This window comes from Schizosaccharomyces japonicus (assembly GCF_000149845.2).
Source record: "Schizosaccharomyces japonicus yFS275 unplaced genomic scaffold supercont5.1, whole genome shotgun sequence".
In the NCBI taxonomy this organism is placed as follows: Eukaryota; Fungi; Ascomycota; class Schizosaccharomycetes; order Schizosaccharomycetales; family Schizosaccharomycetaceae; genus Schizosaccharomyces; species Schizosaccharomyces japonicus.
Genome location: NW_011627860.1, coordinates 4,038,470 through 4,050,615, shown reverse-complemented (window position 1 = coordinate 4,050,615; position 12,146 = coordinate 4,038,470). Strand labels below are relative to the sequence as shown.

Here is a 12,146-nt window from a genome sequence, read left to right as displayed (position 1 = left end):
GGATTTAGGTTTGAGATAGAGTATATGGACGACGAAGTTCGAAAAACCAAATGGGAACACAGAGAAAACAGAATTGTGTAAGGGGTTTAAAGTTGCATAAATCAGGCTTTGCAGCTAGTGTCGGCGACAAGTTATACTGAGTAGGCTTGCGAAATTTCATACTGAGTACAGAGTGCCTATGTTGATGTCTGCAACAAAAAACCGTCGAGACTTTTAAAAGCTCCTGGACAACATGTACAATGCTCAAGGTTCCTTGACGGCCAAAACCGGTTCAAAGCTTATGTTCTTTTCCTTGGTGACAGACCACGACTGCAATTGTACTGTTTGTGAAATTGCTGCGGGAGACGGGTGTGTAATAAAAGCTACCACTCCAGCCAATCCAAAGTACGTGCTCTCCCTTGTACTCCATTTACGTAGCAGTGGATTGATGCCACTGTGCCGCAAGGACCTTCGGGAAGAAGGGAGATTGACGACCCCGACAGGATTGCTCAAGTAAATAGCAGAATTGAATTTTTTCCGTTTTGTGGGCTTTGCACTTAATAAGAGAAGCCGGCTGTAAGTTATTCCAGCGGCCCGTGGGAATCGCTCATGGACAGGGCTGCGGTTGTAGTGTACAAATGAGGCGAGCCTTTCTAAAAGTGTTCCTTCTGAAGTTTCATGATTATGGGAAGTGCTCAATGGCAACTGTATACCGTTTAGTCTCTTCAGAGTTCGAACAAAACGGTCACTGCTTTCAAACCAGCACAGATTATCGGCCGAGTCCAGTAGCTTGATTGATATATGACGGTTATTGATGGCAGGTAGATTTCGTTTCACTCCCCAGTCCCCCCTTCTTTTAAGATTTTGTTTGCTCATCACAGCAATTCGAAGAGGGGCATTTTTCTGCATAGCTGGTGTACTCTGAATCCTACTAGGAACAGCACACACTCTTGACTTCCGCAGCAGAAAGGCAAAATTCATGAAGTAACTTGACGTTGAAATGTATAATACAGAGAACGAATGGCGTCAAATGGGTTCCAAAAGAAACGAAAGCATGCATAAATGGACCAATTCTACTCCTTAAGTACTCAGATTACACAGAATCCTACGACGTATTAGAGATCCTATTCTACGTGTATTTTTGCACCAGAATTGAGACACACGCGTAAGCAACTCGGTAACAAACACTGCTTCCAAGCTGTTATTTAATGTGTAATAACAGCATGCCAGTTTGGTGTAGTGGTTTTAGAGCACAGAGCTCCCGCCAACTTTATTTTCACTAAGGTTTCGCGTAACTTTATAATTACTAAACTATCTAAGCGAGGTCCCCCTATGACGTATACACACTCAAATATTACAGGAAGGCTTCAGTGACTTCGAATTATGAAACTTTTCAACTACGAGCAGGTCCCTGACCTCTGCCACTACCTTCTCAGCATACTGCCGCAATAACAGCATGCTGATCGGCAGGGCACTTGGGACGCGTTTTTGGACGCGAAGATGTCTGCGTGTTAGTTTTCGGCACGCTAAAGCTTTCCATGGGACCGCATGGCAGCTTCAAGCAGAGATCATTGATGGAAAGTCTCTTGCACAGTAAGTCTTGAACAAAAAACTTCAGCTCCATCTGCACCTCTATTCTAACACAATTAGAAAAATTCGAAAGTCTCTGTCGCATGAGATTGACACCTTGAAAACGGCTAGTCCGTCTTTTCATCCACGTGTAGCAATTGTGCAAGTGGGTGGACGCGAAGATTCAAATGTCTACGTTCGTATGAAGCAGAAAGCTGCTCAGGAAATTGGCGTCGGCTTCGTTCATTGCCATTTCCCCGAGACGGTGTCGGAGGAAGAGCTTTTGCAAAGCGTGCAAGGCTTAAACGACGATCCTTCCATTCACGGAATTTTGGTGCAACTGCCTTTGCCTAAAGGCTTGAATGAGCGACTGGTTTCGGAGAGTATTGTTCCTGAAAAGGATGTTGACGGTTTCAATGAAGTGAACATGGGACGTCTGTCGAAGAATACGGCAAAACCTATTCACTCTGCATGCACTCCTAAGGGTGTTATGGAGCTTCTTCAATACTACAACATCCCGATCGCTGGTCGCCATGCTGTGGTTTTGGGTCGGAGTGATATCGTTGGTAATCCTGTTAGTTATTTACTGAGAAAGGCCAATGCCACTGTCACCGTCTGTCACTCCTACACTCAAGATTTACCGAAATACGTTGGCGAGGCTGATATCGTTGTTGCAGCATTGGGCAAACCGGAATTCGTCCGTGGTGAATGGTTGAAACCCGGGGCCACAGTCATTGATGTCGGTATTAACTCTGTCCAAGACGGTGCTCGCCGCAAGCTTGTCGGTGACGTTCATTTCGAGTCTGCCAAGAAGGTTGCCGGTTTCATTACTCCCGTTCCTGGTAGTGTGGGTCCCATGACCGTCGCAATGTTGATGTCCAACATTGTCGATGCAGCAAAACTTGCTTACGCGAAAAGCAGAGCTATCCCCAAGGTGGAGCTGTTGCCTCTTGAGTTAAAGACGCCCGTTCCTTCTGACATTGAGATTGCCAAAACGCAAACCCCTAAGGAAATTTGCCGTCTTGCCGAAGACATCGGTATTCTTCCCTCTGAAATTGAGCCTTTCGGTCCTTACAAGGCAAAGGTCAGTTTGGATGTGTTAGACCGTACGGTCGATCGTCCTAATGGTCATTATGTGCTTGTGAGCGGTATTACCCCCACTCCTTTTGGTGAAGGCAAGAGTACTGTGTTGATTGGAATGGCACAGGCCCTGGGTAACTTAGACAAGCTTTCCATTGCCTGTGTTCGTCAGCCCTCTCAAGGTCCTACGTTTGGTGTTAAGGGCGGTGCCGCAGGTGGTGGTTATGCTCAGATTATTCCCATGGATGAGTTTAACTTGCATTTGACCGGTGACATTCATGCTGTTACCGCAGCAAACAACCTGATGGCGGCTGCTTTGGAAACAAGAATGTTTCATGAAGACACACAAACGAACGAGGCTCTTCTCCGTCGCTTGATTCCCGTCAAGAACGGTAAGCGTGTACTTCACAAAGGAATGAAGGCTCGCTGGGAGGCCATTTGCGCTAAACATGAATACGACTCCTCAAAACTTGACGAAGCCCCTAAAGAGCTTTTGTACGAACTCACTCGTCTGGACATTGATCCTTCCACAATCACGGTGAACCGTGTTTTGGATGTTAACGATCGTTTCCTGAGAGGTGTTGAGGTTGGCAAAGCACCAACCGAGAAGGGACATGTTCGTGAAGCAGCTTTCGACATCTCTGTCGCGAGTGAATGTATGTCTGTTTTAGCTTTAGCAAATGACCTTCCTGATTTGCGCCGCCGTCTCGGACGCATTGTTGTCGCCAACAACAAAGCAGGCGAACCCATTACGGCCGAGGATTTGGGTGTTGCTGGTGCCATGGCAGTTCTCATGAAGGACGCCGTGAAACCTAATTTGATGCAAACGTTGGAGGGAACACCCGTGATGGTTCATGCTGGTCCCTTTGCCAACATTAGTATCGGCGCTTCCTCCGTGCTTGCCGATCGCATTGCCCTGAAGCTTGCCAGCGGTGGCTCTAACGGCGAACCTGGTTATGTGCTTACGGAAGCTGGATTTGCTTCGGATATCGGTATGGAGAAGTTTTTCAACATCAAGTGTCGCAGCTCTGGTCTCGTTCCCAACGCTGTTGTTTTGGTTGCCACAGTTCGTGCACTGAAACTTCATGGAGGTGGACCTGATGTATCTCCTGGTAAGGCCTTGCCTGAGCAGTACACGACTGAGGATGTTGAACTCGTTCGCCGCGGTTGTGCAAACATGGCTAAGCACATTGAAAACTGCAAAAAATTCAATGTTCCCGTTGTGGTAGCTGTGAACAAGTATATCACCGACACGGACGCCGAGCTGGATGTGATCCGGGAGGAAGCCATCAAGGCAGGTGCCTTAGACGCTGTTACGTCCGAACACTGGGCAAAGGGTGGTCAGGGTGCTATTCCTTTGGCTCGTGCAGTAATGAATGCATGTGAAAAGTCGAAGAATCAAAAGTTTAAGTTTTTGTACGACGTCAATCTCACGATCTCTCAAAAGATCGAAAAGATTGCCGTGGAAATGTACGGTGCAAGTGGAATTGAGCTTTCGCCTTTAGCACGTGAAAAGATGGAGCGTTTTATTGAACAAGGCTTTGGACATCTTCCTGTCTGTATGGCCAAGACACAATACTCGTTGTCGCACGACCCTAAGTTGAAGAATGTCCCCAAGGACTTTGTTATTCCTATCAGAGATATGAGACTTAGCGCGGGTGCTGGTTTTATTTATCCTTTGGTCGCCGAAATTATGACTATTCCCGGACTCCCTACTGCACCCTCTTACTTGAACATCGACATTAACGACAAGGGCGAGGTATTTGGATTATTTTAAAATGTGTACATAGGAAAAGGCTTGGATATGTACTACGGACTTTTTGGTTATTTATTACTGTTCGCATATGCCGGTACGAAGGCAACAAACGAATCAACATTTGCTTTCGAATAAAGATCTTGATGGTGTGGAATTGTGTTTAAATCAATTGGATCGAATGAATTGAAACAGCTCTTTTAAACAAGGTCTAAACATGCTTAACCTGACATTAAATTATATATTGCGCTAACATGCAATAGAAAACAAAACAGGAAACGTGAAGCACAACCATCAGCGCTAACGCAGTTACACCCCTAAAACACACTCTTCTCATAGTGCAAATTGTCTACCTTCGTACCATTGCCAGCAGCACTTTAGCATTTCTCAGCGACAGGCAGCCGCTCTCTTAGAGAGAGCCGACGGGTCTGTTCACCCTGGAGGGCGCGGCAAATGGTCGCTGTTGGCTGTGATAGTGTCGTATCAGTGGGCATCTCTGTTCTAATCTGGGACTATATAGCGGTTTGATCGTTATTCGATAAATTGCGCTGTCTTCTTTTCAGCTACACCTCAGTAAGAATGTTTAAGCCCTTCGTTACCAGACTCGCTCTTGCACGTCCTGCACTCTCTCGTACCGTCCTCCGTGCACCTCTTCTTCGCACATCTTTTGCAACCCCCAGATTTTATTCCGCTATGAGTTTCAAGGCTGTTAACGCTCCTACTTTGTCTGCTGCTGGCCCTTACAGCCACGCTACCGTTGCTAACGGCATGGTCTACTGCTCTGGTCAAATCCCCTTCAGAGATGGCAAGCTTGTCGGTGCTACTGCTGCCGAGCAAGCTCAACAAGCTCTCGAGAACTTGCAAGAGGTCCTTGAAGCTGCTGGTTCTGACAAGAGCAAAATCGTTAAGGTCAACATCTTCTTGGGTGACATGGCCGACTTTGCTTCTGTCAACGAAGTTTACGCCAAGTTCCTTCCCGACCCTAAGCCCGCTCGCTCTTGTGTCGCCGTTAAGACTCTCCCTCTTGCCGACAAGGGCAACAAGATCGAGATCGAGTGCATTGCTGTTGCCTAAGTGCGTTCATGATGAAATAGTAATACACAAATTGATGATAAATTGAGAAGGAAGTATGTGGGGATCTCTTAAAGCACAGTCTATGAACGACAAAAGCTCATACAAGCCATGGTATTCAGCATGAAAACGACGATAATGAAAAAGGCAACAGCGAAACTGGTAGCATTTTCTGTTTTCGTATCTGCAGGATTCGAACCCGGATGCGTTTAGGCAAGCACCGCTTGCTACCGCTACACCACAGAACTAGACGCATGCAGCTGTGCTTCAATTAACAGCGGCCTAGCTCTGTGTCGTACGGGTACGAACGAGTTGATTGACCCCTCCTCTAACTCTGCTTTCAGTAAATAATCATCTAAGCTTTAGATGCGCTATTTTGTTTAGTCAATTGTATTTTCCATTGTGCCGCGCCTACTTTTACTAAGCTTATCTCCTTCTAAGCGAAGCGATGATCTGCAATGAAACACACACTAACGTCTATCCTCGGGTAACAATTGCAAAACAGTTGAACGAATCGCATTCAATTTGCTTAAACACTTTTTCTCAAACTCATCTCTCCTTTTCGTTGCTAGTACTACAAACAGAATTGTTATTCATGAAATTCGGTATTGGCTTCGTTACGATACGGCTTCGGCTATTTAGCGAGGGGCAATCAGCTCGTGAACATAGTAGTAGCTTCATTCACGTCAAAGAGCCATCTTTGAGTTTGCTCTGGTTCTTGCTTGTTTATGGTTTTTGAAAAGACCTTAGAAGATCTTATTAAAGGTCTGAGACAGCACAGAGGCGATGAAGAAAGCTTCATCGCTTCTGCCGTCTCCGAATGTCGAAAGGAAGTGCAGTCGAAAGAAATGGTCGTTAAAGCTGAAGCAATTGCAAAATTGACTTATGTATGCTGTTCGCCCGGTATTATTCTTACTAACGATCTTCGTTGACAGTTAGAAATGTTTGGAATCGATATCAGCTGGGCTAGTTTTCATGTCATTGAAGTAATGTCGAGCTCGAAACTCAGTTTAAAGCGGAAAGGATACTTGGCAGCTATCCAATCTTTTAAATCAAACACGGATGTGCTAATGTTGGCGACAAATCTGATTAAAAAGGTATGCTGAAGCTTGTTGAGGCTTACTTTAATTTTGGTTTTGGAGTTTTTTAAAGAATATGTACTAATCTTGATTCAGGATATGATGAGCGCCAATACCACTGAAATTGCTATTGCGATTAACGGTCTCTCTCATTTGGCAAACATCAGTCTTTCGCGAGATCTGTACCAGGATGTTCTTATGCTCTTAAGTCATTCTGTCCCATATATCCGTAAACGAGCAATTATTGTGCTATACAAGATCTGCATTCAGTATCCAGAGGCTCTTAAAACATGTTTTCCAAAGTTGCGGAGCAAATTAGACGACCCGGACCCGTCCGTGGTGAATGCTGCCGTCAGTGTTATATGTGAGTTGGCTCGCAAACAGCCCAAAAGCTATTTGGAAACTGCTCCAGAAATGTTTCACCTTCTAACGAACTCTTCCAACAATTGGATGCTCATAAAACTTATAAAACTGTTTTGTTCATTGACACCTTATGAACCTAGGCTCATTAAGAAGCTCACTCCTCCATTGACGGAGCTTATTCAAACGAGCACAGCCGTTTCCCTTTTGTATGAGTGTATTCACACTGTTGTTAGCGGCGGAATGCTAACCGGACATTCTCACGCCGATGAACTCGCGCATTTGTGTGTGGATAAGCTTAAGGGTTTTTTTGAAGACACAGATCAAAACTTAAAGTATCTTGGTCTGTTAACTTTCAAAAAAATTGCTGAGTCTCATCGGGACTTAGTCGTACAGCATATGAGTCTGTTCTTGAAATGCTTGATCGACCCTGATGTTTCCCTGCGTTTTCGAGCACTTGATCTCGTATCGGACATTGTTGACAAGGACAGTATCAAAAGTATAGTGAAGACCCTGATGCTTCAACTCATCGTCAATTCCGACTACACAACCGAAAACTTCCGCCAGGTGTCGGCTATGTCTATTATTCAAATGACATCAAAATCAAATTACGCCAACATAACCGACTTTGAATGGCTCTTAAGTGTTTATATTGATTTGGCTCGTGTTCCCAACATCGCTGTTGAAAAAGAGCTCAATCATCAAATTTTGGATCTCTGTGTTCGAGTAAAAGCACTTCGTCCTTTTGCTGCGGAATTGTTTTCCCGTGTGATTACTGAACCTGTTTTCGTGGACAAGCAGACCGAAAGTATCGAACCAAAATCGAACATCTTGCGTGCTGTTGTTTGGTGTTTGGGTGAATATGCTGAATTTCTCCCTGATGCAATTGCCGTCGTGGAGGCTTTGATTCGGCCTGTTTTCTATACATACCCACCTGAGGTTCAGTCAGTTTTACTGTGGGCTTTACCAAAGGTTTACATACAAAAGTTCCGTGAACTTGTTAATTCGTGGGATTCAGAGAAGTTAACCGTTTTATCGATGTGGGCAGAGGAAATCCAACTTTTTGCTAAACACTTGATGTCTGTCCATCACATTGAAGTTAAAACAAGGGCAGCGGAGATTTATTACATATTCACCCAGCTTTTGGACGTTTTTAAACCATCAGATGCAAATGCAACCCTCGAGCTTTTAAATCAACCACCTTATATTTTACAGAACACATTGCCCGTGCTTTTCACACATGCTCCTTTGAATCCCGTAGCGTTTAAAGCTCAAGGAAAAGTCCAGACTCCTGAAGGATTGGACTTAAATGTCCAGATCAACGCAGAGCTTGTTGTTCCGGAAGAGTTAAAGAAGAAGGATGTTTGGGCATATGTTTCGGCTCTGGATGGAACGAATGACGTGTCCTCGCGCTCTTTCGAGCTGAGCAAACTTGACTCATTTCAGAGCTCGGTGTCAGGCCATGACAGGAAGAGTCCCTTTTATCTTGGTAATGATCGAAGCTCGGCGGAAAACTTAATCATAACTGATGAACCTTCTAAAAACGAGAATGGCATTTCTGTAAATAATGATGAAGAGAGTACGTACCAGAAAATCTTTGGAGAATTAGATACTAACAATTCAGTGGTTTCACAAATGAGTACGATAAAAACTGGTTATTCATATCCCATTACTGGCCCTGTTGAAATTGCACAAGACGAGTTGCCGGAAGGTGTCGTTTTATCTGATACTGATGCGGAACATACTTCAGTGCCTCTCAACGCGAAAGAAGTACCATTAATTTCGTTCGATGAAACCTTACGGGAGCCAAACACTGACGATTCCTTGATAAAGAAAGTCACAAAGGTCAAGAAATCAAAGAAGAAGGGCGTAAGTGAATTTTTATATTACTCGGGTGTTGTTTTACTGACTTTGTCTAGCATCGTGTCGTTTTAGACGGAGAAACAAAGGTAAAGAAGTCTAGCAAGAAGAAGAAATCTTCGAAGAAGAAGTCGACGTTATGAATGAATCAGATTTATGTTTAGTTATAGAGATTGACAATTGAATGAAACGATGCTATGCGTCGGTGAGGTTGCATGGCGTTTCCTTCAATTATAGTGTGAGCTTTGAGGAAATAATTGTTCGTAAAGTAAATTCGCCGAGTTACAATATCGTATGTAGCTGAAAAGGTTTTTGAATTATATCCAGTTTACGAGTAAGAAGTAGTTAAGCATAACTAAACTCCAGGGCCATCCTGTGTGTGATGTAAAAGCTATTATTAGCTTGTAAACATGGAGTGATACTTTGATCAATGAAAGCTGATCAATGTAGATAATAAGTCAAGAAGTTCAAATGAACTAACAGTTTCATTCGTATACTAAATAAAACACAGAGCTTCTGTTGCTAGTGATACAGGCCTTTTTTAATGTCCCACGGTGCATTTTACACGCGAGTTGTGTAATACACATCTTGTTTGTAGGAGCACCCACTTATATTCGGCTTCGAAGAAGAACAAAGTATGTTCGTAATAGCATGAATTGAATTCCCTATTTAAGAGATTCGTCAGAACAAAGGCGTAGACTTGGTCTTTAACCCATTTCTTCATAATAAACCTCATCTTGCCCTAGAATTTCGCATCGCAAACTTTATTCAAACCTTAATTAATAACCGAATTTTGTGCTGGCCTTATTCTTCAAAAAAAAAAAGGGCACCGACAATTAGTTTTCGTTTAGTGTTTTAATTGGCTGAGATGTCGCAACTCCCGCAAAGGAGCACCCCGTGAAAGCGCAAGTCAAGGATTTTTCAGACAAAGAAGCGTAAACAAATCCCGTTTATTCGAAATATAAATGACAACACTTAGTTAAATGACATGAATGTATTATCTTATTTATTTCAGATTTAAGGTATTTCCACTTAATACGGATTTAGACGCAGTTCCCGCTCAACGGCCAACAATTTGTATTCCTAGCTGATTTCAATGAGAATCAATGGAAAATACAAACACGAATCATTGTCGCTATTATGATGAAAGAGATCTTTAAATAGCTTTAAGGGCTCGTATGCCGTCAATTCACATGCTTTTCGTTAACCTGCTGGTAAGCCGAGGTGACTCCCTTATTGTTATCTCTCCAGCCGCTTGGACCCTTTACTTGAATTCCCATTTCGTAGGTGTATGCTTAGTTAACAATTTCTGTTTAAATAGGCGTGTTTTCTTAGTTTTTACTTAACAATTATTAAGCGTTTACCGTTTGCTTTAATAAAAAATTACAAAAAGCTTCAACAAATCTTGGACGAAAGCAATTGGGCCATATGTCCTTTCTTAAAAACATATTAATCGGCCTTTTATCCCTCACAGCAACAGTAGACGCAACAGCGTTTACCAAGCGTACAACTGAGGGCAATCAGATCATATCGTTTCCTGTTAGCATTAGCAAGCGGGCGAATGCGTCTTCAAAAGGCATTGGTAAACGTGAACAGTTCGCCAACATTCCTGTTACATATGGTGATGAGAACTCTGCTATCTTCGTTCATCTGTCAGTCGGTACACCGGCAAAGGACTATACGCTGGTACTTGATACTGGCAGCCCGTTCACTTGGATTACCGCCTACAATGTTACTGCTTTAAATTCGGTCGCTGAGGAACTAGGCTACACAGAGCGTTTGGAAGCTTCGGCATTGCAGACTGCATGCCCGATTTATGGGTGTTACGAGTACGATAGCTCGACTTTTCGTTATGACAGCTCCGAATTTCTTGGCTTTATGATGGTTTATGGAGACAATAGTACGGTTTTGGGTTACAATGTCGAAGACCAAATTAGCATTAATGGCCTCTCTCTCAGTAGCTTTCAGTTCGGCATCGCGGTTAGCGAATACGAGTCTTCCAGTCCCATCGGTGGAATTATGGGCATTTCGCCTCAGACATCGATTTATGGTATAGACGAAGAAAACCGTGTTGTCACTTGGGCAGCTCCTACGTTGTTGCAACAGTTTAAGGACGCAGGCGTGATATCCAGCAACTCGTTTAGCCTGTTTCTCAGTGAGAATAGCGGCGAATTTATCCTCGGTGGGTACGATGAAGATAAATTCACTGGAAATTTACAATGGTTACCTATTTCTTCAAACGAACCTGGATTTTATGGCTCGTATCTAGACCACGTCACTTTTCACACGGATTACACAAATGATAACAATGGCTGCTCTTGTTCTACCATAGACGTGCCCGTTCAACAGGACGTGATTTTCGACTGTGGAACGACTGTTGTCAATCTTCCTGCAGGTGTCCAAAACCAAATTACAGCAATGTACAACGGTGTGTCTTCCACAACCGATTGTACGGTTACAGTCGAATGTGATGCTGTGAAAGCTTCTGATTCACTTGACTTTGTTTTCTCTAACAATGCTGCCGTTACAATTCCCATGTCTGAGTTCCTAATTGCGAACGGTGACGGCACTTGCTCAGTCGCATTCTGCAGTGTGGGCGATAGCGATATGCAGATTCTTGGTCTGTACTTTATGAAAAGCATTTACACTGTTTACGATTGGGAAGCTCAATTGATCGGCATTGCACCCGCTGTGGATTCTGCCGCCGTTGCTATTAATGATATAGCAACGGCTGCTGGTGTCGTTGCTAACAACGCATACTCTGCTGAGTTCAACGTAGAAACACTGACAACTCTGAGTGCGAATCCATTCGTTCAAGCTGGTGTTGCCTCTCCCACTGCTACTCCCTCTGTCATTGACTATCCCAATAAGGCTATTACGACTTCTTATCTTTATAACGGAACGAATTCGACGGTTCAGGTTACCACTTTTACAACAATTACAAACCCTTCTCCGTCGGCCACCTCTCCATCTTTTGTCAATACCACAACGTCTGTCATTTCCTCCAACTGGACGGTCCCGACTACCGCATTTCCTTCTTTTGCTACTTCTTCTTGCATCAACCGTACTGACACAATGGTATTCAGTACAGTTACTAGTGGCTCATCTACATCCAGCACCGTATCCATTGCTCTCGTTTTGCTCGCATTTTTGCCTGTTTGCTTTTTCTAAGCCCACAGTCACTCACATTCTTTTCCCTTATTGCATTTCAGGTTTTCATCTTCCTATCTTCTCTTCGTCCTCAAAATTCGGTCCCATTCGTTTTTGTCCTCATATGCATGTAAATCAGTTTAGTAACTTTTTATTTAATGAATGTTAATAATTAAAAATACGGTAAAATTGGGATGTCAAAGTTACATATTATTTTATGTTATTCTAAAGAATTTTTACATCTC

At 43.5% G+C, this 12,146-nt stretch overlaps 5 protein-coding genes across 5 annotated transcripts; 4 read left to right on the top strand and 1 right to left on the bottom strand.

The window, feature by feature from the left end:
* Positions 1-243: 243 nt before the first annotated feature.
* SJAG_00105 (ribosomal protein subunit L51-b) lies at positions 244-960 on the bottom strand (the record flags this gene model as incomplete). The annotated part of the gene is made up of 1 exon (XM_002171367.1): positions 244-960. One exon carries the CDS (start codon positions 958-960, stop codon positions 244-246), a length of 717 nt encoding a protein of 238 aa, XP_002171403.1.
* A 475-nt stretch (positions 961-1,435) lies between these two features.
* SJAG_00106 (C-1-tetrahydrofolate synthase) lies at positions 1,436-4,405 on the top strand (the record flags this gene model as incomplete). The annotated part of the gene is made up of 2 exons (XM_002171368.1): positions 1,436-1,572; positions 1,630-4,405. 2 exons carry the CDS (start codon positions 1,436-1,438, stop codon positions 4,403-4,405), a joined length of 2,913 nt encoding a protein of 970 aa, XP_002171404.1.
* Positions 4,406-4,925: 520 nt separating this feature from the next.
* On the top strand, positions 4,926-5,527 carry SJAG_00107 (YjgF family protein Mmf1). The gene has a single exon (XM_002171369.2). The coding sequence runs from the start codon at positions 4,961-4,963 to the stop codon at positions 5,453-5,455; it is 495 nt and encodes a 164-aa protein (XP_002171405.1). The 5' UTR covers positions 4,926-4,960; the 3' UTR covers positions 5,456-5,527.
* Positions 5,528-6,180: 653 nt separating this feature from the next.
* On the top strand, positions 6,181-9,078 carry SJAG_00108 (AP-3 adaptor complex subunit Apl5; the record flags this gene model as incomplete). Its single annotated transcript, XM_002171370.2, has 5 exons — positions 6,181-6,339; positions 6,388-6,549; positions 6,628-8,470; positions 8,516-8,760; positions 8,811-9,078. The coding sequence occupies 5 exons, from the start codon at positions 6,181-6,183 to the stop codon at positions 8,892-8,894; spliced, it is 2,493 nt and encodes an 830-aa protein (XP_002171406.2). The 3' UTR covers positions 8,895-9,078.
* Positions 9,079-10,013: 935 nt separating this feature from the next.
* On the top strand, positions 10,014-12,132 carry SJAG_00109 (aspartic proteinase sxa1). The gene has a single exon (XM_002171371.2). The coding sequence runs from the start codon at positions 10,180-10,182 to the stop codon at positions 11,920-11,922; it is 1,743 nt and encodes a 580-aa protein (XP_002171407.1). The 5' UTR covers positions 10,014-10,179; the 3' UTR covers positions 11,923-12,132.
* Positions 12,133-12,146: the final 14 nt, after the last annotated feature.